Source organism: Eulemur rufifrons, chromosome 2 (assembly GCF_041146395.1).
Source record: "Eulemur rufifrons isolate Redbay chromosome 2, OSU_ERuf_1, whole genome shotgun sequence".
In the NCBI taxonomy this organism is placed as follows: Eukaryota; Metazoa; Chordata; class Mammalia; order Primates; family Lemuridae; genus Eulemur; species Eulemur rufifrons.
Genome location: NC_090984.1, coordinates 106,256,084 through 106,282,364, shown reverse-complemented (window position 1 = coordinate 106,282,364; position 26,281 = coordinate 106,256,084). Strand labels below are relative to the sequence as shown.

Genomic DNA, 26,281 nt, shown 5'->3' with positions numbered 1-26,281 from the left:
AAATAAACAGCAAAAAAAGTGGGTTAACAATATGTCTTTTCCAGAAACAAGATCTAACCTTTCCTTCTTTTCTTACATCATACCGATAATATTATGATACTCATTGGGGCTTTTCAGTGTAATTTTTTTTTTTTTTTTTGTACACTGGAAATGGCAAGATTTGGTGAGATGAACAAAAGGTATGGTCTATGGATTCAGATTGTGGTTTTAATGTAGAAATTGGCAGTGACAATGTAGGCTTTCTCCGATTTTATTTAGTTAATATTAGTAAATTAATGACATAAGTAATAATGCTTTAGAATCATCGTCCAACTGACCTATATCTGACCAGTTAAATTGTCTAGAATAATTTTTGTTACATAATGCATTGAATATATTCTCATTGTAAAGATCCTAATGATACAGAAGTAGCAGAATAAATTTTGAATATCTACTATCATTTTCCTTTCTACCCCTCTCTCCTTAGTAGACAGAATCACCATATTTTCAGTCCTGTTTTGGCTAGATGGAGTGAGATGCAGTTACTTTTGACAAAGATATATATATATATATTTTATTATGAAATATACCTGTCTCTACTTCTCGACAGTCTTGGATATTGAGCATATCCATCTTTTTGAGGTATATTCTTCCTTTGTGTTCTATCAGCCTGGTTTAAGTTTTCTTCTTACTTTTCCAGCCTGCCCTCCCTCCCTCCCTTCCTTCCTTCCTCTTTTTTCTTTCTTTCCTTCTTTCTTCTTGTTTTTTCTTCTTGCTTTTTTCCTTCCAGATCTCCCTTTGAGAAAGACCAGCCATTTCTTCTCAGCTTTTTATTTTCAGACTTGTCTTCTTTTCATCTCTGCTAACCCCTCTGTTATCTCTGTAGTACTTCATGGGCTATCTTATCAATTCCTGTCCCTTTGACTCCCTCCATGCTGATGGTTCCTTAGTGTGTATCTTTTGTCCAGATCTTTTAACCTTAGAGTCATACATTGAACTAGTCACCTGTGCTTCTGTATCTCTTAGGCTCAACAACTTCAATATTTTTCAATCTGATGTTAACTTCTTCACCCCTAACTCTTTGTTTCTTCTTTGTTTCCTTCTTAACAGTTCTGTAAGTCAGAAACCTGGCCATCAGGGTATATATCTCTTGACCATCATTGATTCCTCTTATACATTACAACCTGCTGAAATCTTTTATTAGTTCTAATAGGTTTTTTTTTAATGGAATAATTAATATTTTCTTATATAGAAGCCAGTCTTTGTTAAATAGAGATATATTTAATTCTTCCTTTTCCATCTGGATATGTTTTATGTCATTTTCCTGCATAACTGCCCTTTCTTGATTCTCTAATGCCGTATTAAATAGAAGTGGAAAGAGAAGACGTGTTTTTCTTATTTCTAACCTTAGGGGGAAAGCATTCAGTCTTTCACCATTAAGTATGATAATAGCTGTGGGTTTTTCGTAGATTTTTTTTTTTTTTTTTCAGATTGAGGAAGTTCTCTTCTATTCCTAGTTCTTTGAGTGTCTTTATCATGAAAGGATGTTGAATTTTATCATATGCTTTTTCTGCATCTTTTTATATAATCATATGGCTTTTGTTCCTAATTCTATTAATATGGTTTTCATGTCTTAAACCAACCTTGCACGCCTGGTATGAATCCTACTTGATCATAATATAATAACCGTTTATATTTTGCTGGATTCCATTTGCTAGTATTTCGTTGAGGATTTTTGAAAATCTGTATTCATTGTGCATATTCATAACAACAACCTTATTATAAGCAATCTGGGGAAATGGCAATTGGGGCTCAGTTATTCTCGGCTTGCTGTGCCTGGGGTAGAGCAATCACCCTATCAGTGAGGCATTGGTGGAGGAGGAGATACCTAACATCTTGCTGTACTTGCCAGGAATTTAACCTATGCAAATCAGAGTTGAAAACAGCTGGTAGTCTGCCCTTCTAGTAAGATATCATATACCTTGACTGTGAACTGAGGGAAGAGGGAACTCTATCATCTTGGCAATATTTTCAGGAATGAGGAGTGGTGCTTTTGTCACACTGACAATAGGAAGGAGGGAGTCAGTCAAGTCTCAAGTGCCACATTAATGAGATTTAATAGAGTTTCTTAACAAAAATATTTCTTCATTTGATGTATGGCCATAGGATGATATTTAGAAACTTCAATTTCTTAAAAAAATAATTTTTATTAGTTATGGGTATTTCATTGGGGACCAGTTCTACAGAGCTCTTCATGCCATAATTCTGGAAGAGGAGTTACTATGAAGCCCTCCCTTTGTTTTTGATGAGATTTTGTATTAGTAATTATGATCCAAGGTTTACCTTTAAAAGCATGATATTCCTTTAGCCAACACATTCACATATTGTGCATTGGTTGCCTTCCAATATTGTTATATAATTTTTCCATAATTTGCCTAATGATTTTTTGTGCTGTCACACAGGCACTGTCTGCTAGATAGTCCTTCTAACCAAAGGGTCAGTGCCTCTTTGGTGCTGGGGGCGTTGGAAAGCTGACGGATGTGGACAGCCCCCAGTCCAGGGACCATATCCTAGTTCCACTTCATCATAGGCTGAACCCTTGTGTCACAGATCCTCTTAATATATATGGTGTCTCCTGAGAACCTCTTATACTTCTGGAGGCCGAGAATTTTCCTGCTTATGCTTATAAGGGAAATTGTCCCTTAGCCTAATTTTCCCTTTTCATCTACTACTTCTCTCATGTTGGTTCTTATTGGGGTAAGGACTGTTTCATTGTTTAAAATCAACTAGGGATTAGAAAGATCCTGAGACCTGACTGAAATCTTACTGTATTGAAGATAGAAGAAATATTTCTTTTCTAATTACTGTTTTAAATATCTAAATATTAAAGATAGTCAAGGTTAGAGTCTGTGAAAAAGAGTTACCTGGATTAACTTTCCTAGTCTCTTAATTGTGGGTGAGTATTGACTTTATCTTCCCCAGCACCTAGAGAACCTCTCCTGCTCCCAGGGGACATGCATTTTTAAGAGTCATAACTAGGAATTTTGTCTTTGTTTAAAATCTCTGAAATAAGACTCCCTTCTATAACAAATCTGTAGTTCTATTCTTGGATATTTTTGATTTTTAAATGCCTGTACTAGACTGCCTTGTATATCAAATTAGGGAATTACTATTATGATTGGAAGTTTAATCAGCCAAGGTATTCTGTGGTATTGCCTTTGTAAAGATGATAGAATATACCAAATATTTCATAATAATCTAAGAATATCATGGCTTAATTTCTCAACCAACTTTTAACTGATATAAACCATTATGCAAATTAAAACAGAGGTATTTTGAAATTTTGCTTAAATTTGCTAGTTATCGTCTGTATTTGTTTAGATGGTCATGATGTTACTTTATTTTTGCCTCATGTTTTGAAATTCTACGGTTTTCTGGATTTTTAAATAATTAAATGTAAATGTCATTTTTTAGACTAAACTTCAGTGGCTCTGTGAGGAACTGAAAGAGAGAGAAAGCAGAGAGAAAAATCTGCGACACCAGCTCACGCTCTCCAGACAACAACTCAGGGATCTGACCAAAAACAAGGAAGCTGAGCTTCAGTGTCTGTTTCAACAGATAGAAAGGCAGGAGCAGCTTCTGGAAGAAATACATCGGGAGAAGAGAGGTGTGTTATCTGTTCTTACCTTTATTTTTCTTTGTTTATATTTATGGAATCCTAGGATTGGGGGAAAAAAACCTTCTTCTACTGCCTCCAGTTTGGACTATTTCCAAATCTGTCTCCTTTCCTTGTCTCTCTGTCTTCTTACCTTTCTTCATTTCTGGGACTAGAAGAGGAAACTCTTCAGCCCTGAGAGTTTTCCCTTGAGCTCCAGCTTCCCGCCTGTATCCATAGCACTTATATCTATGGCTATGTGCAGGTATTCATTTGGTAAGACATGCTGCTGCTTCCCTGGTATGATGCCAAAGTTTACATTTACTTTAGTAAAATATTCATTAATTCATTCACAGAATATTTATTTTGTATTCATTTTATGTTAGGCAAAACCACCTCCCGTTATTTAGCTTATGTTATATTGGATAGGGTGACTTAAAATAAATGTTATAAATAGAGAATTATATAATATATTAAAAGGTTGTACACACAATGGTGAAAACAATAGAGTTAGGGAAGGACAGTTTGGAAGACAGGGAGCAGGTTTTAATATGTAGGCAGTACCTAACTCTCAAAGTTGGGTAAGAGACTTGGAAAACTATTTTTCCATTCTGTTACACTAGGGATGCATCACGATGGGAAGAAGAAAAAAATCCTCTGTGCATCTTACATGGTACTGGCCTTAGGCCATTGTTTCATTGGTGAATTTTATTAATTTAAGAACTGAAAGAGGCTTAATGTAGTGTCTCACTAAGAAAATCTAAACATGAACATATGAAAATCCCTTTTAAAATACATTTTCTGGTTTTCATTTTAGTAATCTGGATTATTCTCCCCACATGTACTACTCAGAAATTGTTCATTACTGTACTACAGTGATTCTCAGTGTTTTTGGTAATCAGGAACACTTCATATTCTTAAGATTTTTGAAGACCCAAAGAGTTTTATTAATGTGCATTATGTGAATTAATATTTATTGTATTAAAAATGGAGACTGCGAATTTTAAAATATTTATTCACTTAAAATAATAATCATAAACCCATTACATATTAACATAAATTAATGAAAATTAATCATTTTCTAAGACCACAATAGCCCCAGAAGAGTGGCATTTTTTTTGCATTTTTGCAAATCATTTTAATTGCTAGCTTAAAAGAAGACAAGCTACATTCTTATTTTTGCTTCTTCATTTAATCTTTTGTTATAGTACATGTCTCAACCTCTGGGGAAAACTATGCTTCACATTCATGAAAAATTAAGTGTTAAAAAAGCAAATAATTACTCAGAAGGCTGAAGCAGGATAATCTCTTGAGCCCAGGACTTTACGGCTGCAGTATACTATGATTGTTAACTGTGAATAACTACTGTACTTTAGCCTGGGCAACATAGCAAGACCCTGTCTCAATAAAAAAAAAAAAGTAATAATATCTTAGTATTATTATTAAAGGGTCTTGGATGGTTCCTAGACTGTACTTTGAGAACTAGTGCTCTATTGCAATTGAGAGATGTAAACTATGCCATTAGTAAATGTCAGAGGAGGATCTTGTATTTTGTTTATGACGGTACAATAGCTTTGAATTATGAAAGTTGTAGGTAAAACACTCACTAATATTAGAGCACGACTCAGTTGTATTTTTAGCAAACAGTTTAATATTGTCACCTTGTAAATAATTTCTTTGTATAAGTATTAATGCAATAGTGTATTATAAATACATGAAACTGTCAGTAGGGAGAAATCCAAAAGAACCAAATATTTGTGCACTTAGATAATTACATTAAAATACTCAACTTTAGAAGGTAAGGCTATAATGTTGTCTCTCAATGTGATTGCTTTTATTTCTAGGTTTTGAATTTAATGATAATTTTTTACTCGTATCTTAAATTCCTTATACATTTTAGAATCAGCTTGTCAATTTTTTAGAAAGAATGTACTGGTATTTCGATAGGTCAGTGTGAAATGTATAGATTACTTGAGATAAATGAACATCTTAATATTAAGTCTTTCAATCCATGAACATGGAGTATCTATTCATTTATTTAGATCATTGTTAATTTTTCTCATGAATGTTTTATAGTTTTAAGGAAATAGCTTTAGATTTTATTTCTAATTTTGTGGTAATTTATGATGCTGTAATACATGGCATTTTAAAATTTCAAATTCTAGTATGTAGTAATATAATTATGTAGAATATAACATTGTATTTGCAACATTGCTAAGACCATTTTTTAGTTCTAGTAGCTGAAGGTTGTTGTTGTTGATTCCTTAACATTTAGGAATTCCTTGCATTTTCCTCAGGCACAATCCTGTCATTTGCAAGTAAAAAGTTTTGCTTCTTACTTTTATCTTTTCTTTTTACTTGCCTTAATCAACTGGTTGAGACCTCCAGTAAATATTAAACTAACCTTGCATTCCTGGGATAAACTAAACTTTGTCATAATATATTTTCCCATTTACATATGCCTGGATTTGGTTTATTAATAGTTTGTTAAGAATCTTTGATCTATGTTCATGAGGAATATTGGTCTTTAGCTTCTTTTCTTATAGTGTCTTTATCTGATTTAAATGTCAGTGTACAATGACCTCATGAAATAACCTGAATTGTGTTTATACTTTTATTTTTGGGTAGCATGTATGTTAAGTTTATATTATTTCTTTTCAAATGTGTAATAGAATCTATCAGTGCAGCTACCTGGGCATATAGTTTTCATTATGGGAAGGTTTTTAATTTCAAATTCAAATTCTTCTATAGATACAGGGCTACTTAGAATTTCTAATTCTTTCTGAGCCACTTTTATTAATGTTTGCCTGTTAGGGTATTTGTCAATTTCATTGAAGTTGTTGAATTTTTTGGCACTCATGCCACCCATTATATTCCTGTTATCGGTAATTTGATTTTTCTCTTGTGTTCTTTGTAAGTCTTATGAAGTGTTTTTATTAATTTTATTAATATTTTTATTACTTTCAAAGAAACAACTTTTGGATTTTTACTTTTTCTGTTATTTGTCTTTTATATATTTTATTTATCTCTTATTTTTATTTCCTTTTACTTTGTGTATTATTTGTTCTTTTTCTTGCTTATGTTGGAATCTTTATTTTGCCACCTTTCTTTTCTAATATAAGGCATTTAAAGTCACAAATTTTCAACTTAGTAATACTTTAGGTGCATTCCACAAATTTTGCTGTTATGTTTTCATTATTATTTAATTTGAATTAGAAAGTATTTCTCTTGTGATTTGTTCCTTGACCTGTAAGTTTTTTTAGAAGTGTACTGCTTAATTTCCAAATATGTGATTAGTTTTCTAGATATTTTATTATTACTGATTTCTAACTTAATACCCTGGTAGTCTTAGAATGTACTTTCCATGATTTTGATTCTTTGAAATTTATTAAGACTTATCTTATGGCCCCAAATCTGTTCTATTTCCAACCTGCACTTGAAAAATAAGCTATGTCCTGCATTTACTGTAAAATGTTCTATAAATGTCGCATGCCAAATTGTTTTGCAATATTCTATGTCACTAGTGATTTCTGTATCCCTATGCATTTTTTGTTTACTTCTATTAAGAACAGAGAAGATTGTTAAAATATCCAGCTATCACTCTGACTTTTCCTTTTTTTGTCTTAGTTTGCTTTTTTGCTTCATGTATTTTGAAACTCTTATTAGATACTATCCTAGTATTGACTATGGGAATGTGTCCAGTTAGGGATCTACTGATACATTCTCCTTAAAAGGAAAAGAAAGACTGAAGGACCTTGCTAGCGGAATTGGAACACAGGCAACAAATGCAAAAGATACTGTGGAGGATTTAGCACAAGACAATGTAGGGGGGAGAGAGCGGAATCACAGGAGACTGGAGGGTCTCAGTGGTTTTGCCACTGGAAGAAATAAGAGGTCAGGAGGTAGCTGATTTGATGGAAGAGAAAGAGGAAGCACATTTTAAACTTATTTCGTATAACCATAAATGAAAAAGAAAAGTATTGTGAAGGCCCAAACTTTTCTAACAGAGAAGGTATTTGTAAATATCTTGCTTTGTGTGTGTAAGAAGTTGTATTAAGTGCTGTCTGGTGTATTTAGACATAACGACCACTTGAATCTGCTACTAAGTAAATGTTGTTTAAGTTGGAGGCTTATAAACATGTTGTAAGGTAGAATGAAATAAATATGTTACTAGAAATATAAGCAGCATGTTCTTGATGAAAGGGAAATATTGATTACATCTGAGGAGTTCCATATGGGGACATTTTTTGTAGGACATGTCATTTTATTTGGATCTTAAAAACGAAGCAGGATTCCATCAGGAATAGAAGAGGAAGAGAGATTCTCTGCAGGATTTATCTGGATAATGATTTAAGTATTTATGTACAGTGGTACACATGGAAGAGGTGTGGATTAGCAAAACTGATTAAGTTTAGATATTTCTGAAGTATCAAAATTAATTGTTATAGAAATTTATGTTTTATTTTCTTCACCATCTTACAAACTATTAAGTCAAACAAAGTCAACCTATCTGTAAGTGACATATAACAGAAAACCTTTCTATTTGCTGGAATTAATGCCATTCTCAGAAGGAATATTTTTAGTTTGATTTAATGTCATATTAAGTACATGTGCCAGGTTAACTGAGGCCCAGGGATAAGGAGTTTCTATCAGTGAGTGCTGCTAGATTGTAGATCTGAGTTATCTTATGATTCCTGAGTATTCTGAGTCTGTATGTTTGGGCTGGACTATTCTGAAAGGAGAGAGAGGAATTCTATATATTAAAGGGTTAATGTCAGAGACCTCTCAGAAGTATAGTAATTATTCACTGACAAATTCTTCGTTTTTTATAAGTGGCAACAAAGACAGGAGTAAAGAGATGTAAACTGCAGCTGGGAGAATTCAGTTATAAGAATACTTGGAAACCGATGTTTACTAAAAACTAAAGTTTACATCGAAGTTGCAAAGATTCATTTTTTTGAAAGTCTTCAGAAGGAGAAGCATCTGTTTAGTATAGTTACATTCTTGCTGTATGAAATGCTAATGAATATGAACAAATATAGAAGGTACTTTTCTTAACGTAGTTTTTCCTTAAACTGAAATTGTGACTTTTATTTAATCAAGGGACTGACCTTGCTTTCCAGGAGCTGTATGGTTGTGGCTATGGCTACCGCATAATTTTTCTTCCTGGAGTAATTAGAAATTGACAAAAAATCCCTTTACTTTCAAGATGAAATTTGATCTTCTTGCTCTATTTCCAGTTTGGGGTAGGAGTAATACTCATTTGGCTTTGTGGGATCTTCATCAATTCTGCCCTGATACTGTAAGTGTAATGTATAAAAACCAGTAATTCCCAGCAGCATGCACTGTATCAAGTCTTCTGCATCTGTCCCTTGCTGTGACATGTATTTATTGGAATGTATATCTAAGGACAAAATAAGCTGTGGTGAAGCCTTCTTTGTTTGGGAGTTATCTTTTTTGAATAGCTAGAAATGGGAAACTACTGCAGGTAATAGGATGTAGAAGAAAGGAAATAGTCTTCCATCTGCTTCAGAATATAATACTTTTGCAGCAGAGGACTAATTGCTCAGATTGTTTGTTTTTGGTTAACAACTGTGTCTTAGCTAAGATAGAGTTAGTGGAGGAAATATACTTTTTCTTCGTACAAATATTTTTTTAGTTTGACAATTTTTTTTCCTTGGCAATGACTGTATGTGTGGCAAACATTCAAAGGCCAGTCCTGGCCCAGAAACATCTTATTTTTACCTCAGTGCGTTTTGTGCAGACACACAGTTGAGAAATATGTTTTGTTGTATGTATCAACTAGAATGGAGGTTCCATGAAGGCACTGATTTTGTTAATATTTTGTAGAATGCTATATCTCCAGTGCCTAGAAAGAACCTAGTATACAGTAGACACGTCAAATATTTGTTGAAAAGTAAATGAATGAAAGAGTACTAAAGGGGCACAGTTAATAGGGGAACCATAATACCAATATTTACTAATAAAAATATCACAGTTTAAAAGGGAAGCATAATTGCTCCCCAACGTTCAGATTTAGAAAGACAGAGATGGTATCTGACCATTGGCCCGAATTTCCTTTTTTCTCTTTTTGAAATTTACTTGACTACTCTGCATTAAACTCTGCATAAGCAAAATACAAATCAGCAAATATTTGGCAGAAGTTGATTAAGTAATTTAATTAGAGTGATTTACATTGTGTTTATGACACTCTGGAATTAGGTAACAGTATTTGCCTTTCCTAATTTCAGTTATATATTACATTTTACAGTATGAGTATTTAAACGATTTACATTTTTATTCATCTCATGACAGTATTCTCTAAGAGCTTCCTAATGCATTCAGGGACACTATCACGTTGTTAATAGTAATTCTAGCCCCTTTTTTGTACTGTAATTTAACTCGTTAGTGTAGCATATGAAAAAAATTCAAAACACCTGAATATTAAAAAAGCAAACAAAGAATATTAAAACTGTGTGGATATGTAAAATAGTCTCAGTTCCTAAGAATGAATATAACTTTTATAGTAGTATTCTTTATGTGCTACTGATCATAGAAAAACCTGAGCATGATTATAAGTGTTGAGTGAAAGGAGCCATGAATGGAAGAGGTTGAACAGGTGAGAAAAGGTTTAATTTGTATAGCAGAATCCCACAGGATATGAGTGGATGGGGTCAAAAATAAAGGCAGAAAAGTCAATCTTAGAAAGAACAAGGGCAAAAGAGTTAAGGATTTCTTTTTCTAAGACCCTCTTAGCACTTTGAATACACTACTATTTTTGGCAGATTCACTTATCACAATAATTTGTGTAGTCGTTTCCTTAGTTTGACTGTTAGCATCTCAGCTTCTGTAATTGGAGGTAATTAATCTTAGCCTGTATAAACTGAAAGAAAGAATGAACATATATATAGCCTAGAAGTAGGCAGTGGAGGAAAGATGCATCATCTCCCTATGTCTGATATATGCTCAAAGGAAAGGTGAACGCATTTTGGAGTAAAGGATAGAAGGAATAAGAGGCAGCTATTGGATTTGCCATGTGAGACTTTTCAGTGACCTGTATTGGTAGAGGTCTTTAAACCAGATTATAGAATATTTTTTATGACTATATTTTTTTGCACCCTGCTTCCAAAGGATAATAGTTGTCATGTGATATATATCCAAGGCATTAGAACTACCTTAGTGATGAATCTGGTATACTGTATACTCTTTATTCTGGCCTTGTACATGGCTATGAGGATGAGTTATTTTACTATATAATAGAGATACAGTAGTCCCCCTTATCCATGGAGGATATGTTCCTAGACCCTCAGCAGATGCCTGAAACTAGTACCTAACCCTATATACAGTTTTTCCCCCTATACATACATATTTGTTATTAAGCTGTCCTAGCAAAGGGAACAGTGTTTGTGAAGGGCCAAAGTGGGAAAGAACTTGGCTGACACATAATGAGATAAGGAAATTGAAGTGCACACAAAAAGGTTGTGACTGCACCTAGTAAATTTAGTAAAATTACCTGTCCCTACAAGAGACCAAATTTTCACATGATTGATACACCTTTGGTAAGCTCTAAACGTCAATTTATATTAAATTACTAAGTATTTGAAATTTGATTATTCCTTATAGGTGATTAAATTGGAGTCCAGAATGTTTTAGATGCCAGATGTGGTTGCTGAAAATAAGCATATTCATGCCATGATATATAAAATAGAAATATTTAAAAATAGAGGATGGTGGCACGTGGTATATAAAGCTTATATTGCCTCATGGCAATGAAATTTCAATTTGAAACTCCAGGGAAAATTTTGTTTTAATTTATTAATTTGAAAAATTTCCTGAGAGCATTTAAAATCTATCCTTATTCTTATGATTTGAAAGAAAGATTACATTTTTCCTCTTCCTTGTCCACTATAGCTAGTGACTTTACAAAGCTTTTCTTGGTTATTTCTCACATATCCATTCCTCCCTCTCTATTTAGACCACCTATATTGGTCTGAGTTCTCCAGAAACAGAACCAATATGGTGTGTGTGTATGTATTACAAGGAATATATATTAATATATATGTGTACGCACACACACACATGCATATGCGTATGTGCATGTATTATAAAGAATTGGCTTATACACTTATGAAGACTGAGAAGTTCCAAGATCTGTAGTCAGCAAGCTGGAGACCCAAGAGAGCTGATGGTGTAGTTCCAGTATGAGTCTAAAGGCCTAAGAACCAAGACAAGTGATGGTGTAAGTTCCAGTTTGAGTCAAGGGCAAGTACAAGAGACAATTGACATCCTAGCTTGAAAACAGGCAGAGGTAGTGAATTCTTCCTTGCTCAACTTTTTTGTTCTATTCCGACCCTCAATGGATTGGGTGAGGCCCACTCATATTGGGGAGGGCCGTCTGCTTTACTCTAACTATTTAATCAAATATGTGGGCACTTTGTAGCCCAATCAAGTTGAAACATGCAATTAACCATTACACCACCTCTATCTTATTTAACTCTTTATTATTTCATACCTACAAGGATTGCAGAACCTTCTTATTTGAAAGAGCTTCCTAAACTGTATTCTCTGCCTTCTACTGGACTAGTCTTCACCCATGTGCCTGCTAAAGCCCAACACAGACGACTTTTCTAAGCAGGAACACTCTGGTGGGTGTTTTCAAGTTCACATTGTTCCCTGGGCTCCAGCTATCTTTTTCTCCATCTGTTTCTCTGCTGTTTACTAAACCATTTGGTAAGGGTGACGTCTGACAGAAATAACCTTGAACACTCTCAAATTAATACCAAAAAGTAAATAATTTTTTTTATAATAAATTACTTGCAACACACCCACAGTTGACCTCTGTGTAATAGGTTTCACTGGAGAAACCACACACATGTGCACACACACAAACTGCTGTTCTAATCAGTTCTGCCAGATGAATCTTCATTAAGCACAGCTTTGATCCCGTGACTCCCCAGCTTAGAAACATTAAGTGGTTTTCTCACTGCTGAACAAATAAAATTCAAAGTGTTACATGAGCCTCACCATTTTCTTTTTACTTATCTTTTTATGTAAACTCTACCCCCTTTTTTTTTTTTATCACCTTTGCTATTGGAAATTTTTTATTTCACTACTTACCCTATTACTATAAAAACTTTCAGATATAAGACATTTGGTGTTTACTTTTCCTCTTGTTATCTGTTTGTATGTCTTTTAATGTTAGGTTTTAATCTCTTGCTTTATAGATTCTTGTTTCCCCATTGTATCTGGCACCGTGTTTTACATTTAACAAGAAGTAAACATATATTTAGTGGATGTTTGGGTACATGGGCAGGTGGAAGGATGGATAAAGGGATAGCACAGATTTAGTCTTCTACCTCTTTTTCCCATTTATTAATATTATGGTATCATCAGCAAAAGCTACACTACCTTATCGTCTGTCCACTAGACACTTAGGTCTGTTTTATCAATCAAAAAGAAAACAGACATCCATATTGATTTAATCTTATTCCTGCTTCTTTAAAACATAGGAACAAATATGAAGTATTGGACAACAATTCTAAATTATTTCACCAAACTAGTCTGATAATGTTTTTTAATAGGTTAGCTGTTTTCAGTGTACTTTTTGAAACGAGGATACTTGGTAATAAGAGAATCCTTTCCCTATTTATCTATGTTAAGTTTTCTTAAGAGAACTTAAAGCCCTTCAAGTTCTCTCTAATAGTATTTGGGGAGACTTTGATATGCATGTTCTCCTTCCTAGATCAGGTAAACAGTTCATCAACCATGAGAGATTACAGATTTTTTTTTTTCTCTATTGAGACTATTGACCTTAGACTCTAGGTATTTAAAAGTCATTTCTTAATGATGTCACACTTTGAAAAGGTTCCTGACCCCAGTTCTAAACAGGTGATATTAGATCTTTATGTTCAGCATTCACCCTCATTCTCCTTGAGATGGCCACTAAGGGAGTGAAGGAACTTGACATTTCTTGAGGGCTTGCCCATGTGTAGGCTTTCCTATGTTTTATCTCATTTAATCCTTAAAACAACCTTGTGAGATTATTAATCATGTTTCATATATGAAGCATCTGAGGCTGGGATGCTAAGTTGGATGTAGTTTATTTCTCTGAAATTGGATAGTGAGTTACAGATGGGAGAGGACATTGTGAAATTCAAGCTCGTGTTTGTACTACCATATAACATACCAAAATGAACCAGCAATACTCTGTCAACTTCAATAAGTCTTCCCAATTGGAACCAACCTCTCCTTTCTCATTTTGTTGGGATCTAGTCCCTGAAGTTATAAGGAGATCAAGTTTTTGTTAAGAACGTTAGAAAGAAAATAGCTTTGTCAAAATTTCAAAGTCTTTTTGGCTATTGTAATGGCTAAAACTCTAGAAATGTTTATCTAGAACAAATAATTTTACTCTTAGATATTAACTGCTTTGTTGTGATGGCTGTAATATTTCTAAGATTTTCTTTCACATCATTTTAGTATGTGATAACCTGTAATTTCTTGAATAGCTCACAGGAACATCGAGCCTCTTGGCCCAATTCATGAAGTTAATCTAGTATTATGGTATACAACCTTTCTCTCCCATAAAGAGGAAACTAAGATTAAACCTTTCTTTTGTGTGCCTCCATCATGAAAGTGATAACTACTTTCTACTCAATCACCCAAGACTATATCTTTGTATTGTTTTTAAAATTCAGAGTGATTAAAGAGCACTATAGTTTTCAGGACTACCAATTAGTTTTCTTAGACATCTATGTAAATTCCATGAAACAACTATTTACAAGAATTATTCTGACTAACTTATACTTTTGTGGTCATGAGAAATTCGGCTCTCTGCAAAGCTTTCAGAGTTCACTGGGGTCAGGACAGGTGTGTATACAATTTATTAGCCATAGTTTCTTCCTCCTTTCCCCCTTAAAACAGTCATTTCTCCTACTAGAACGTCAACTGGGTCTGGCAGTGTTTCAGCAATTGCCCTCGGGTTAACATTTCTCTCTGCCTCCTCCTGTCCCGAGTATAGAATGACCCAACATAGCTCAACAGAAGCACTTTCATTTGGAGAAAAGAAATATAAACTAGAGTTGGGAGGATTTAGCTAAGATTTAAAAATAAATACTTTGAAACTATGAGGTTACTAGAAACTAAGTTGTCTATGGCAGCTGGAAGGAATCCTTTCTTCAAAGATATTTAGAAGGGGAGACATCTGTATAGTATGATTTAGTTGCAATGAAATGCTAATGATGACGACCACATATAGAAGTTAATTTTCTTATTTTTTTCTTAAATTGTGAACTCTTACTTAAAGAGGGGACTGATCTTATTTTCTAGGCACTCTGTGACTGTGGCTGTTTAGGCGTACACTCCAAAGAGATATACATCTAAATAACATGATCTTTTGTTCTTCTGTATCAATGAGGCCTCTGTTGGGTACTCTTTAATATTTGTATCTTTGTTCATGATGAGGTTAGCATGACAGTACAAGGGACAGAAAGTGCCTACTATGTATAAAATGTCTCGTGAGGTACTCTGTAAAAACACCACTCCTCACAACATTACGCTAAATGTTTATTGTAATGGTGTCTAAGGGAGGAACGAAGATACAAACACAATTTCAGTGATCTTTTTCTAAGCAAATATTCTTCATGTAAAAGTTGTTCTTAAAAAATAAACCATACGGGAGAAATAGAAATCTTTTCTTAAAAAATATATATGTATATTATTTATATAATATATATTTTACTTGCTATAGTTAAGATATATATATATATATATATATATATCTATCTATCTCAGCCTATATATGTATTTGTCAATTTATCAACCCAGCTTGGGACTGGAGCAGAACACTCTATATCTAGAGAAGAGGCAGCAGGATGAGATGCCGGGTGCCCTCAGTGGTAGGTGTAACCAGCAGGGTGGACCTGCAGATTCTGTGACTCAACCTAGGCAGCAAGAAAGCAACACCACCACCATAAAAGCTGTTCAAAGAGGAAAAATATAACTGGTTGATATGTGGTTACATTCCAGTTAGACAATGCAACTCTGGCCTAATCTTTCTGGCTTTCAGGTTTGAATTCAGTAATAGTACTTTCTATACAGATCCCATAGAAATATATACCTGTAACTTTTTTTCCTTCTCCTTTTGGAATTTGTGGAACAAACATTTAAAATGTATTTTCTGACAAAGGGTTGCTTTAGGATTTGCTCTGTCTACCTCTGGGTAGCTGCCTCTGACATCGGGAATGAGCTGGGATGGACATCTGTACTTCCTCTTGAGGTTTCTGCATGCAAAGCTTTTGTATTTATTTATTGACTTTTTTTTTTTTTTTTTACTTTACTGTGAATTGACCTTTATTCCATCTTAAACTAATATATGCTACTATTTAACCTCTTTACTATTTCAGTCTCTTCCAGGTTGAATTATAACCTTATTTTTGTGTAAGCCATGGTGTAAGGCTTGTGTTGGACAAGACATAAATGTTGTTCGACCTTGGGTGTATGTCTCCATGTAAACCAATCTGACTTCTTCACAATAGTAAATATTTGTATTGGTCTTTCAATCTCCACTCCTCTATAACCATGTTCAGGTGACTAAGCATCTTATTATAATCTTTTCCACAGCTCTAGTTCCATCCAAATTCCTAGCTTATTTTTCATTTGCAATTTTTATGTAGTCTTTGTTCAGGTCAGTTTTCCTCTAGGAGCACCTTCAAATGTCCTCCCCCTCCTTTTAAAATTTCCAGCTCTCACGTGTTTTATTGGCCTTCCGACATTTCAGTTCCAAAGTCCATTTTGTTTAAAAAAAAAAATAATAGTTGTGTTGTCATTAAACTATGCTCACTTTCTTTTTTTATTCTTTCTCCTTGAAATATCATTTATTCATATTATTACCTGGGCAGAGGTATTACATGAGATCCATGGGTATATAATGCACACTGGCTGTTTGGTTTACAATTTTGTCCTTAAGGTCAGTTTGTGCTAATGAAAATTTTGTCCTTAAGTTCAGTTTGTGCTAGTCTTGCTGAGGCAAGCCATGGGTAAGACAAAAGTGACTTATTTTCAATGACTACCTGTTAGTGTCTTTGGAGTATATGATGTTCTGTTGAAGTCCATATTTGAAAAAAAAAAATGCTCTTTGATTTTAGGGAATTTAAGTTTTTAATTCAGATAAGAATTTACCCAAAAATTTACGTATAAAGCCATGAAAAGGATTATGTAGATGTGAGTGCATGTTTTACAAAAGGGAAGAGTTGTTGATGGAGTAGCTGTAAGTTGCTTCTAGAGTTCTGTTTTTATGTAGGTTTGGCATTTCCAAAGAAACAGCTACTGAAGGGATCTTTCCTTCTGTCTTCTATGAATATGAAAATGCTGTAAATGCCCTGAGGGAATGTAAATTGTGAGTTATAAGAACACTCATAAAGATAAGTTTTTCTTTGTGATTTCTTGTTAATGGAAATTTTTCCTATTAATAAAATGTTATCAGCTCCTGTTGCCTTTGTTAAATCAGACACATCATGGCTATTATGGTAATAGGTAGAAGGAGGAGAGGTTTGTTGGTTTCTAAAGTATTAATACAAGAGAAGGAAGGAAGCACTTCTGTTTTGGGGGATTTGGACTTTGGGAACTAAAGGGTGAGACCTATGCTGGTTGCCTACAAAAAGAATCTTATAGGACTTTCCTACTTGTTTTATGGATAGTACCTCGTACTACTTCTTCCCTTTTCTTATTCCAGGTAAAGGAATATACTTAGCAAATGGTTAGAGCATTTATTGAGAAAGAGTTATTTTTGGGAAACAAAAAGTTTTTTCAGATCTCATTTGCTCCATTTGTAGCATCTCCTAAGATCTGCAAATGTAGCTGAAAACTACCAGTGTCAGATTATTCCATATGTTAATTAGAATTAATATCATTTAAGATTTCCAGATCCTTTTTATGCTGTAGATTTCCTCCAAAAGGAAATTGTTCTCTCAGATTTTAACTTTTTGTATTACTGTATTGTTTGATCAACATGAAGTTCTTGTACCAAATTCTAGCATATTACAATTCTTGAAGTCAGAGAACTTTTCCTGATTTTATTATATATTCAATTTTCATCAATTGTGGGTCATTCCTATTGGGGATAACTTGAAATAGAGAGACCTTGTATTCTAGAATAGATAATAGAGTAAAAGACAGGCCAGGGCGTGTGGCTCACGCCTGTAATCTTAGCACTCTGGGAGGCCGAGGCGGGTGGATCGCTCGTGGTCAGGAGTTCAAGACCAGCCTGAGCAAGAGCAAGACCCCATCTCTACTGAAAATAGAAAGACATTATCTGGACAACTAAAAATATATACAGAAAAAATTAGCCGGGCATGGTGGCGCATGCCTGTAGTCCCAGCTACTCGGGAGGCTGAGGCAGGAGGATCCCTTGAGCCCAGGAGTTTGAGGTTGCTGTGAGCTAGGCTGGCACCACGGCACTGTAGCCTGGGCAACAGAGGGAGACTCTGTCTCAAAAAAAACAAAAAAGAAAAAAGAAAAAACCAAAAACCAAATAGAGTAAAAGGCAGTAAAAAGCCTTGGGAAAATAAGAACAAGGTAGAGTAAACCTAAACTTAAGAATTGAATTCCAGTAGCTGATAAAGAAAAAAAACCACAAATAAGGGAAATACATCTGGTATGTTAATAGGGGCAGGTGGAGATAGAATTCAATGAGAATAGGCACCTTGTTTCTTCTTGTTCTACTCAAAAACTGAACAGAACAAGCCTCACATTGTATTTTTTTTTTTTTTGGAATAGTAAAGTAAAACATTTATAAATATCTTATTGAATTTATAAATATCTAATTGAATAAATGAATAAATATCTTATTGAAATTTCAGGAAGCAGGTTGGAACTTTGAGTTGAGTGCTAGATGGTATGTGGAAATCAGTAGTAAGTGCTCACTGTCAACCCCAAATGTGTAAGATATCATTTGATATCTTTGTTTAGTATGTATCTTTATTGTTAATGTGAAAATAAAATAATTTTAAAGTCTTTCAAAGATTAATTCCAGATCTTTAACTTTTCTTTTTTCATAGTCTTGAATTTCACAAATAAAAGTTGGTATTCTCTGTTTTTGTTTGTTTTGGGAATCTGTCACCAGTGGTTAGAGTTAAAGAAAGGCAGTTAATTTACTAAAAATTATTCTAAATTGGCTGTTTTTGTGATGTGTGTATGTTGATAAATTATTAAATATTATTATAAGTATTGAACTGATTGAGGGTTTAGATAATTTTATTCAATGTCTTAAGTGTCTTTGATCACAAAACACACCACAAAGGTTGGGTGGGTAAATGGATAGATGAACGAATTACTCTTTAACATTGCAGATGTAAAAGTAGACTGCACGTCCCTAGTGAACAAACATGCTAGTAAGTAGCAACCCTCTTATATTGTGAGCACCTGGTTTCGGTACCTTAGAGGTGATGAGGAGACATAACCAAATATTTGAAATCAACAGCATACCACAGAACCAATCACAGTAGCCAGTCTCCGTAAAGTTTGCCTGGCTTGTCATGATGCTCAATTATTAAGTAAAGATAAGTGTTTCTACATTCTTGTACTTCTGTTTCTATTATACAAGCTAACTTCAACCCCTCTGGGTTCTGTATTATAATGATGGATTATTGTGTTCCATTCTGCGTAAGTTACTGTTTGGTAAAACTTCCCAGAACACTGTGTAAGATTTCAGCAACAGCTTCCAGTTAGCTCTTCGTCTGTTCTCAAGTGACCTGGCAATCTTGCCCTTCCCTGTGAAGTGGGCTTTGTATGGTCTCCCATTGCCTCAGCCAATTAAGACCTTAAAATTAGGCTTTGAGGAACCCTGCTCATGCTTCCAGGCACATAATAGTGCCACTTTTCATTGAAGGAGATGAGAAGTGTTTAAGTTTGGCCAATGAACAAAGCAAGGATAAAAACAAGTGCTAAAATCATAATTAGCCCTGAATATTTTAATGCAAAAAGGGTATCAGTTTTTGGACACTATTCCACCATTATGCTAGATTTCCCTCCATAATTTATAGTTCAAAGTTTTTCACTTCTTATAGAAGCAATTAAATTACGTAGTAAGGGATTTTGCCTTATTTTTGAGGCAAATAGCTTTGTTACCCTAGATTTAAGCATGGATTAAAACATTTCTGTTGCCTCAAGCCTGAGTAAGGGTCTAGAATGTGAGTTCTTCAAAGAATCTTGTTTTGATTTGGGCAGGAAAGATGAGCAGGTTTGACATTGAGGTCTGACATTTTTTATGGACTTTATACATACTTAAAATATATTGCTATTAAACAGTGAACACCTTAATTTTTGTTTGTAGTGATTTGACTCATTTCATCTTTACGGGTTCTGGCATTTTTTATTGAGTAGTGACTATCTTTTGCTTACCCTGCCATTCTAGATTAGCAATATCCTTTGTGATGGTTAAAAGGAATAGTGACCTCTCTGCTGCCAAGTGACAGAATGTGTTCTTCCTCCTCCCCTCCCCCCGCCCCCTCCTCTTTTTCTTCTCTCTTTGCTTAATTGTCAAGTGGGAATTAGATAAGAATGGCAAGATTGGTATTTCTGTTTCAGTAACAAAAGCATTTGTAAGGGAAAAATTTTAAAAAGAAACTATTTGCTTATATATGAACATTCTGTTTTATAGCTGTTAAATGCTTCAAGTAACTTATTTTTTCTTTTCTGAGACCAAAAATGGCAAAATGTATTATTGACACACTATGTGTATAGGCATGTGAAATGTTTGTGTGTGTGTATATATATATGTATTTTATACACTAAAGAACAAAAATGATTTTGTGTGATCTTATGTTGATTGCACTCTTAGTATGGGGTCTCATAGTATTTGGCGAGTCTCTGAAATCACCCCAGTGTTGATGAATCAGCATCAGAGAATACTTACTATATCTGTGTTGTGTTCTATAGTGGTGATCCTGCCCACAGTGTGACATGACACTGGGTGTTTCTCAGTAGAAAGTCTATGAATAATTTGGATTGAACATTCTTGGTAGTTCAGGATGCCCTCATGTACTGAAGGACATTTCCTGGGCTCCAGATACCACTAGCACTATCCATGCTTTGGAACAAGAAAAATGCTCTCTTAAACATTTCTTTTAGAGAACTACTAGATGCCTTTCTCCTGGCACCAAAACCATTTTCCTGCTCTTGTTTGTTTTCTTGTTTACATTCTTCCATAAAACGATAAACCACAGGAAAGCAATGACTTTGTCTTAAATACATTGACATTCTATGACCTAGCACAGTGTGTGATCCATAAGCATTTAATTTAATACATGTTTGAAATGTAATACTAACTTAAGCATTGACCTAATTATTTAAGCTTAGTATTGCCCTCCAACAATTATTAAGCAATATTTTGAAATCATTTAACCAGAGATGATATATCATGAATTTTATTTATTCACTTATTCTATTCATTTATTCATATTCTGACTTGTTTTATAACAGATTTATACAGTTGATGTAATTGAAAATGAACATCATTATAGAGCAGTGCTGTCCAAAGGAAATGTAAAGAGACACAAACCTGAGCTAAATGTATCTTTAAATTATCTCATAGCCACATTAAAAAAGGTAAAAAAGGAAGTCTGAAATTAATTTTAATAATATATTTATGTAACCCATAATATCTTAAATGTGATCACTTCAACATGTAATCAATATAAAAATAATTGAGATATTTTACAGTCTTTTTTCTTAGTGAGCTTTCAAAATCTGGCATATATTTTATCCTTATAACACCTCTCATTTCCAACCAGCCACATTTCATGTTCTCAGCAGGCACATGTGGCTCATGGCTAATGTATTGGACAGCTCAGTCCTAGAAGGACCTTCTGTATTGGGCATTGTTTGGTCCTATCATTCTTTGCATGAGAGTCATTTATAATAAAATTGCCAAGATTGTTGAGAATTCTTTGAGAGGTCTAAGATGATAAATGTAAACTGAAGCTCATATACTGTAATATTAATTCTATTTATGAAAAAATGTTTTATATCTAAAAATTATTTAAGGCATCTTAAAATTTGCATAGATTCTTTGAATTTTTAAATTTCCTATACATCATTTTTAAAAAGGTAGAGAACAACACAATTGTTTAGGCACCTGGGTAGTGAGTGGATAAACATCACTTGAGCAAATCAGAAGGAAGAACATTTCAAGGACATTATTTATCTTCATACATGGATTTTCTGTGTGTTGTATGGATTGTAGCAGAGAATTTGGATGGTAATTAAATTCAGGTTTTATTCTTAAATTCAGAGTTCAGATATTTGGTTCAGAGTATAGAGGTTAGTAAATATTTTGATCAGGTCAAGATTATTTTCTCTTCAGGCTATGTTGTCTACATTGCTTAGGTACTTTGTTTCCACTGCCTGGACCAAGTTCTTTGGCTGTAGTTTTTTATGTTTCAAAATTTAGCACCTGCTAATGAATTTGGGAGGGTATTTATTAGCTACACCGGAAGTAAATGAGAAGAGAGACCTGATATTTTCTGACCACCTACCACATGCCAAGCCTTATGTTAGACACGTTACATAATTTTGCTGATAATTTTCTACTTGAGGTACATTTTTTATTCTTGCTTTATTAATGAGAACATTGAAACTTATAGAGGTTGAGTCACAGGCCTGTGTTGGATCCATGGATAACGAAGAAGAGATTCCTGTGTAGGATGTGGGTTGGCTGGGAGGGCAGGGATTGAAACTGTGTCTCCCTATTCACATTAAACTGTGGTCCATTCCTGTCATTCATCACTCAGCAGCTTGGAGTAACCATGTTGTAACATAAAGTATACCATCTAACTACTCTACCTCAAACCTTCAATGACCCCCATGCCTTTAGGAAAAAGATCCAAGTTCTTTACTGTGATTTGCAGCATCCCTCCCCATTTGACTCCTGCTACTCTCTGGCTTCATCCATTTCCCCTCTAAGTTAGAGCATTACATTCCAGACACATTTTACACTGGCTGCCATTTTGTTTTTCTTACATGCCCAAACAATTTCTGCCTCACAACTTTCACACCAGTTGTGTTACCTCCGTGACATTTCCCGTGTTCCCCCCACGCCCCCATGCACTTGGCTTTGGCCTCTTCTTCCTTTAGGTCTCAGTTTAAATGTCACTTCCTCAGAGGGACTTTGTTTCATTACCCAATCTGAGTAGGTCCTTTCCTGTATTTCTGTCATTACAACGTATCAATTTACTTCAGAGCAGTATAATTTTATTTGCATATATATGCTTGTGTATTTATTCATATATTGTCTGTTTTTCCCATTAGACTGTAAATTCCCTAAGGCCAGTGACCCTATCTGTTGCCCTTGCTGTGGTGGGTGTGCAGTACATATGTATTATAAACAAATACTTGCCTTTTAGTACCTAGATTGCCATAATTGCATTCTAAATTATGCGTCTGAACTTTATTTTCTCACTTCTCTGTTTTATCTGCTAATATTGCCAAATTATAATAATAAATACTAATCGGGTTGACTTTTCAGTCCCATGTCCCTTCTTTGTTCCAATGGCTGGTAGGTGAAATAAATAACTGCATGGGTGCAAGAGTGCAGGGGATGGGTGGTATGGGCCTTCTTTTTGGGGTGATGAAAATGTTCTAAAATTGATTGTTGTGATAGTTGTACTCCTGTGAATATACTAAAAGCCGTCGAATTGTGCACTTTATTTATTTATTTATTGGCATATAGATGGTATGTTTTTATTTCAAAATATTAATTAAGGGTACAAGTGTTTGTGTTACATTAGATACCTTGAATAGTGCTTGAGACAGGGTTTTTGATATGCTTGTCACCAGGATAGTGTTTATTATACCTGAATTGTACACTTTAAATGGATGAATTACATGGTGTGTGAATTTTATGTCAATTAAGCTGTTTAAAACTAGGAGTCTCATTTGATTTTTATTCTTTCCTTCACTCTGCATATTCAATTCAGAAAGCAGTCCTATCATCTCTATTTTTAAGGTATATTTCAAATCTGTCTGATTCCGTAATTTTGGTTCAAAGTCATCTTTTGCCTGGACATTATTGCATCGGCCTCCTAGCTGGTCTCACTGTCTCTGCTCTTGCGCTCGTGCTATGATTTATTTCATCTGCCAGCCAGAGTGGTTGTTTTTAAATTGATGGTAATAGAGATTATATTAATATTAATGCTTATGAAATAATGGTTAATACTTATTTCACAATTTACTGTGCCAAGTACTGAGTACTAAAGTGTTAATTTATTTAATCCTCACCACAACCCTATGAGGTAGTTGCTGCTACTCTTCCCCTTTATCGGTGAAGAAACTCAGGTACAGTGAGATTAATGTGCCTAAGGTCATGTAACACGTAAATGGCTGTTACATGAGTCAGATCAAGGCATCTTTTTGCTTAACAATCTCTAATGACTTATTTTTTTCATTCCTTTGTCCCTCTTTTTTTACTAATTTCTATTCAGCCAGGCTCATTTTTTTGCCTTGGGCCTTTTATACTTGTTCTGTCTATTTTGAATGCTTTTTTTTCCTAGAATTTTCCTCCTTCCCATCATTCTGGGCTTTAGTGTCACCTCCACAGAGAAGCCTTCTTTAATAACTCCAACTTGCTCTAATATTTTCATATTTTCTTCATTACATTTATCAGTGTTTGAAATTATCTTATTTAAAGCTTTTGATTGTATATACTTTTGCCCACAGCCTGATGGAAACAATGCCTGGCAAATAGTAGGAACTCAAGAAAATACTTTTTTATTAACTGACTGACTTGTGGGAGGGTAGGATTTTAAATTCTTTCAAATTATGAGTGAGGCCAATTTTCAGAGGATTAAGTATATATAGGATGACTTTTTGTGTCCTGTCTAAAGACTCATTGTAAAAACATTGTCATGCTTTTCAGATTTTATTATAATTATCTTTTAAAAATAAAATAATATCTTCCCTTGGCCTTCAGTTGGTTTAAGGTGGGAACTGGCCTTTTGAAAAGATGATGTTTCAGTGGTTTGACAATCTCATTATTTTTTAAATTCCCCCCCCCCCTTTTTTTTTAAAGTCTTGATCTATTGCTTCTAGGATATGGTTTTATTATTCTCAGGTTTGGGATGTGAGTAGATGGTGTGAAGAATGAGGAGAATAGTTCTTGGCTATTGATTTCATCGGGGCTTTGAATTGATATAGCTGTAGTATAGCATAGAGAAAATATGGGAAGTTTAAGGTTTGCCTATTAGAGAGCTTAAATAATGTTCTAGATTTGTTTTTATCTGACATCGATTCTAAGTTAGCATTGAGAGATCCTGTTGTATCAGTCATGCCTCTTTCCTTTAGATGGACAAACACATGTGTGTATTCACATATACATAGAAACACACCCTGAGGCTTCATTTATATAATGGCCTTTCAGCAATAGCTGCTCTTCTATTACTTTTCTGTTGCCTTTGTCAGCTCAGAATGATGGTGTTTATATTCCAAATGAAGACAAATAGCTTTGAGAGAGAGAGAGAGAGGAAAGAGAGAGAGACTTTCTGCTTGAACAGGTGATGCAACCTATGTGGGTTTATGAGGAAATTGTAAAATTCCAACTATATACACATACCATGTAGAAAACATGGGGTTGTTTAGGGAGATGTATGTTGTACAATTAGATGTCTGAGATTTACATTTTAATAATTTGCTTACCTCTGCTATAGTGAAAAAGAATACAATATTCAGTTAATTCTTACAAGTAGCTTTATTTTTTCAGAATATTAAAATTGGATCTCATGTTCATAACTAATATTCAGAGAATTGCTTCTCTAACTTTTCACTACTCAGCAGAGCAAGGGAGATAAACACTACATGCTGAAAAATAAAATAGTAAACTACAGCATTGAGTGGCTAGGTGCCAGTTGCTCTTACATAGTTTCTAATAACCAAGATTTTTCATACAGCTGACTCTTGATTCTTTGTGCAAATAGGCTAGTTGTAGAATGATAAGTACCATCTACATAAAATTAAAAGTAAAATCACTATCATTGATTTCAACCTTCTCTTTTACCTAATACTTGTAAGTGATACTAAACAAAAATTATCCTGTTTAAAAAAATTTTATGCTTTAAATGCCTGTATAACAATAAACATGCTATGTTCAAGATAGGAGAGATTCAAAGAATAATAAGACCTTGTCTCTCTCTTAGAACAGGTTATAGTTCGGTAGTCTAGATATTCACTTTAATGCACCTTTGTATTTATTGGTGTATATATTAATAAAGTACCATGTATATAGAAGGCACCAACTCTGCCTGGATGGGTCAAGAAACTGAGAGATAATATTTCAGTTGGACTCTGAAAGTTGAACAGGAGTTTGCCAGGTAAAGAAGTAGGAAAGGAAATAGCCTATACAAAGTCAAAGAGTTCTGAAAAGGCCATGCATGCCAGGAAATAGGAAGAAATTCAGGGAGGCAAGAATAGAAAATGGTTTCCTTAGACAGAAGCAGTAGTATATTTCATCAGATATGTGGAGTAGGAGAGGAAGAATGAGAAAAGATGAACGTGAAAATGTAGTTTGATATCAGGTTATAAAGAGTCTTTTCTATCAACTACCAGATGTTTGCCAGAGAGTGAGTGTGATGATTTATTGTTATTTGTGGGATAATGCTAGGA

The 26,281-nt window shown here is 34.2% G+C and overlaps 1 protein-coding gene across 1 annotated transcript in view; it reads left to right on the top strand.

The window, feature by feature from the left end:
* CEP128 (centrosomal protein 128) overlaps positions 1-26,281 on the top strand; it is a 340,191-nt gene that overhangs the window by 146,646 nt on the left and 167,264 nt on the right. The window contains exon 19 of the mRNA XM_069465188.1: positions 3,454-3,646. Within this exon, the coding sequence (XP_069321289.1) occupies positions 3,454-3,646 (193 nt within the window). The remainder of the gene's footprint in view (positions 1-3,453; positions 3,647-26,281) is intronic.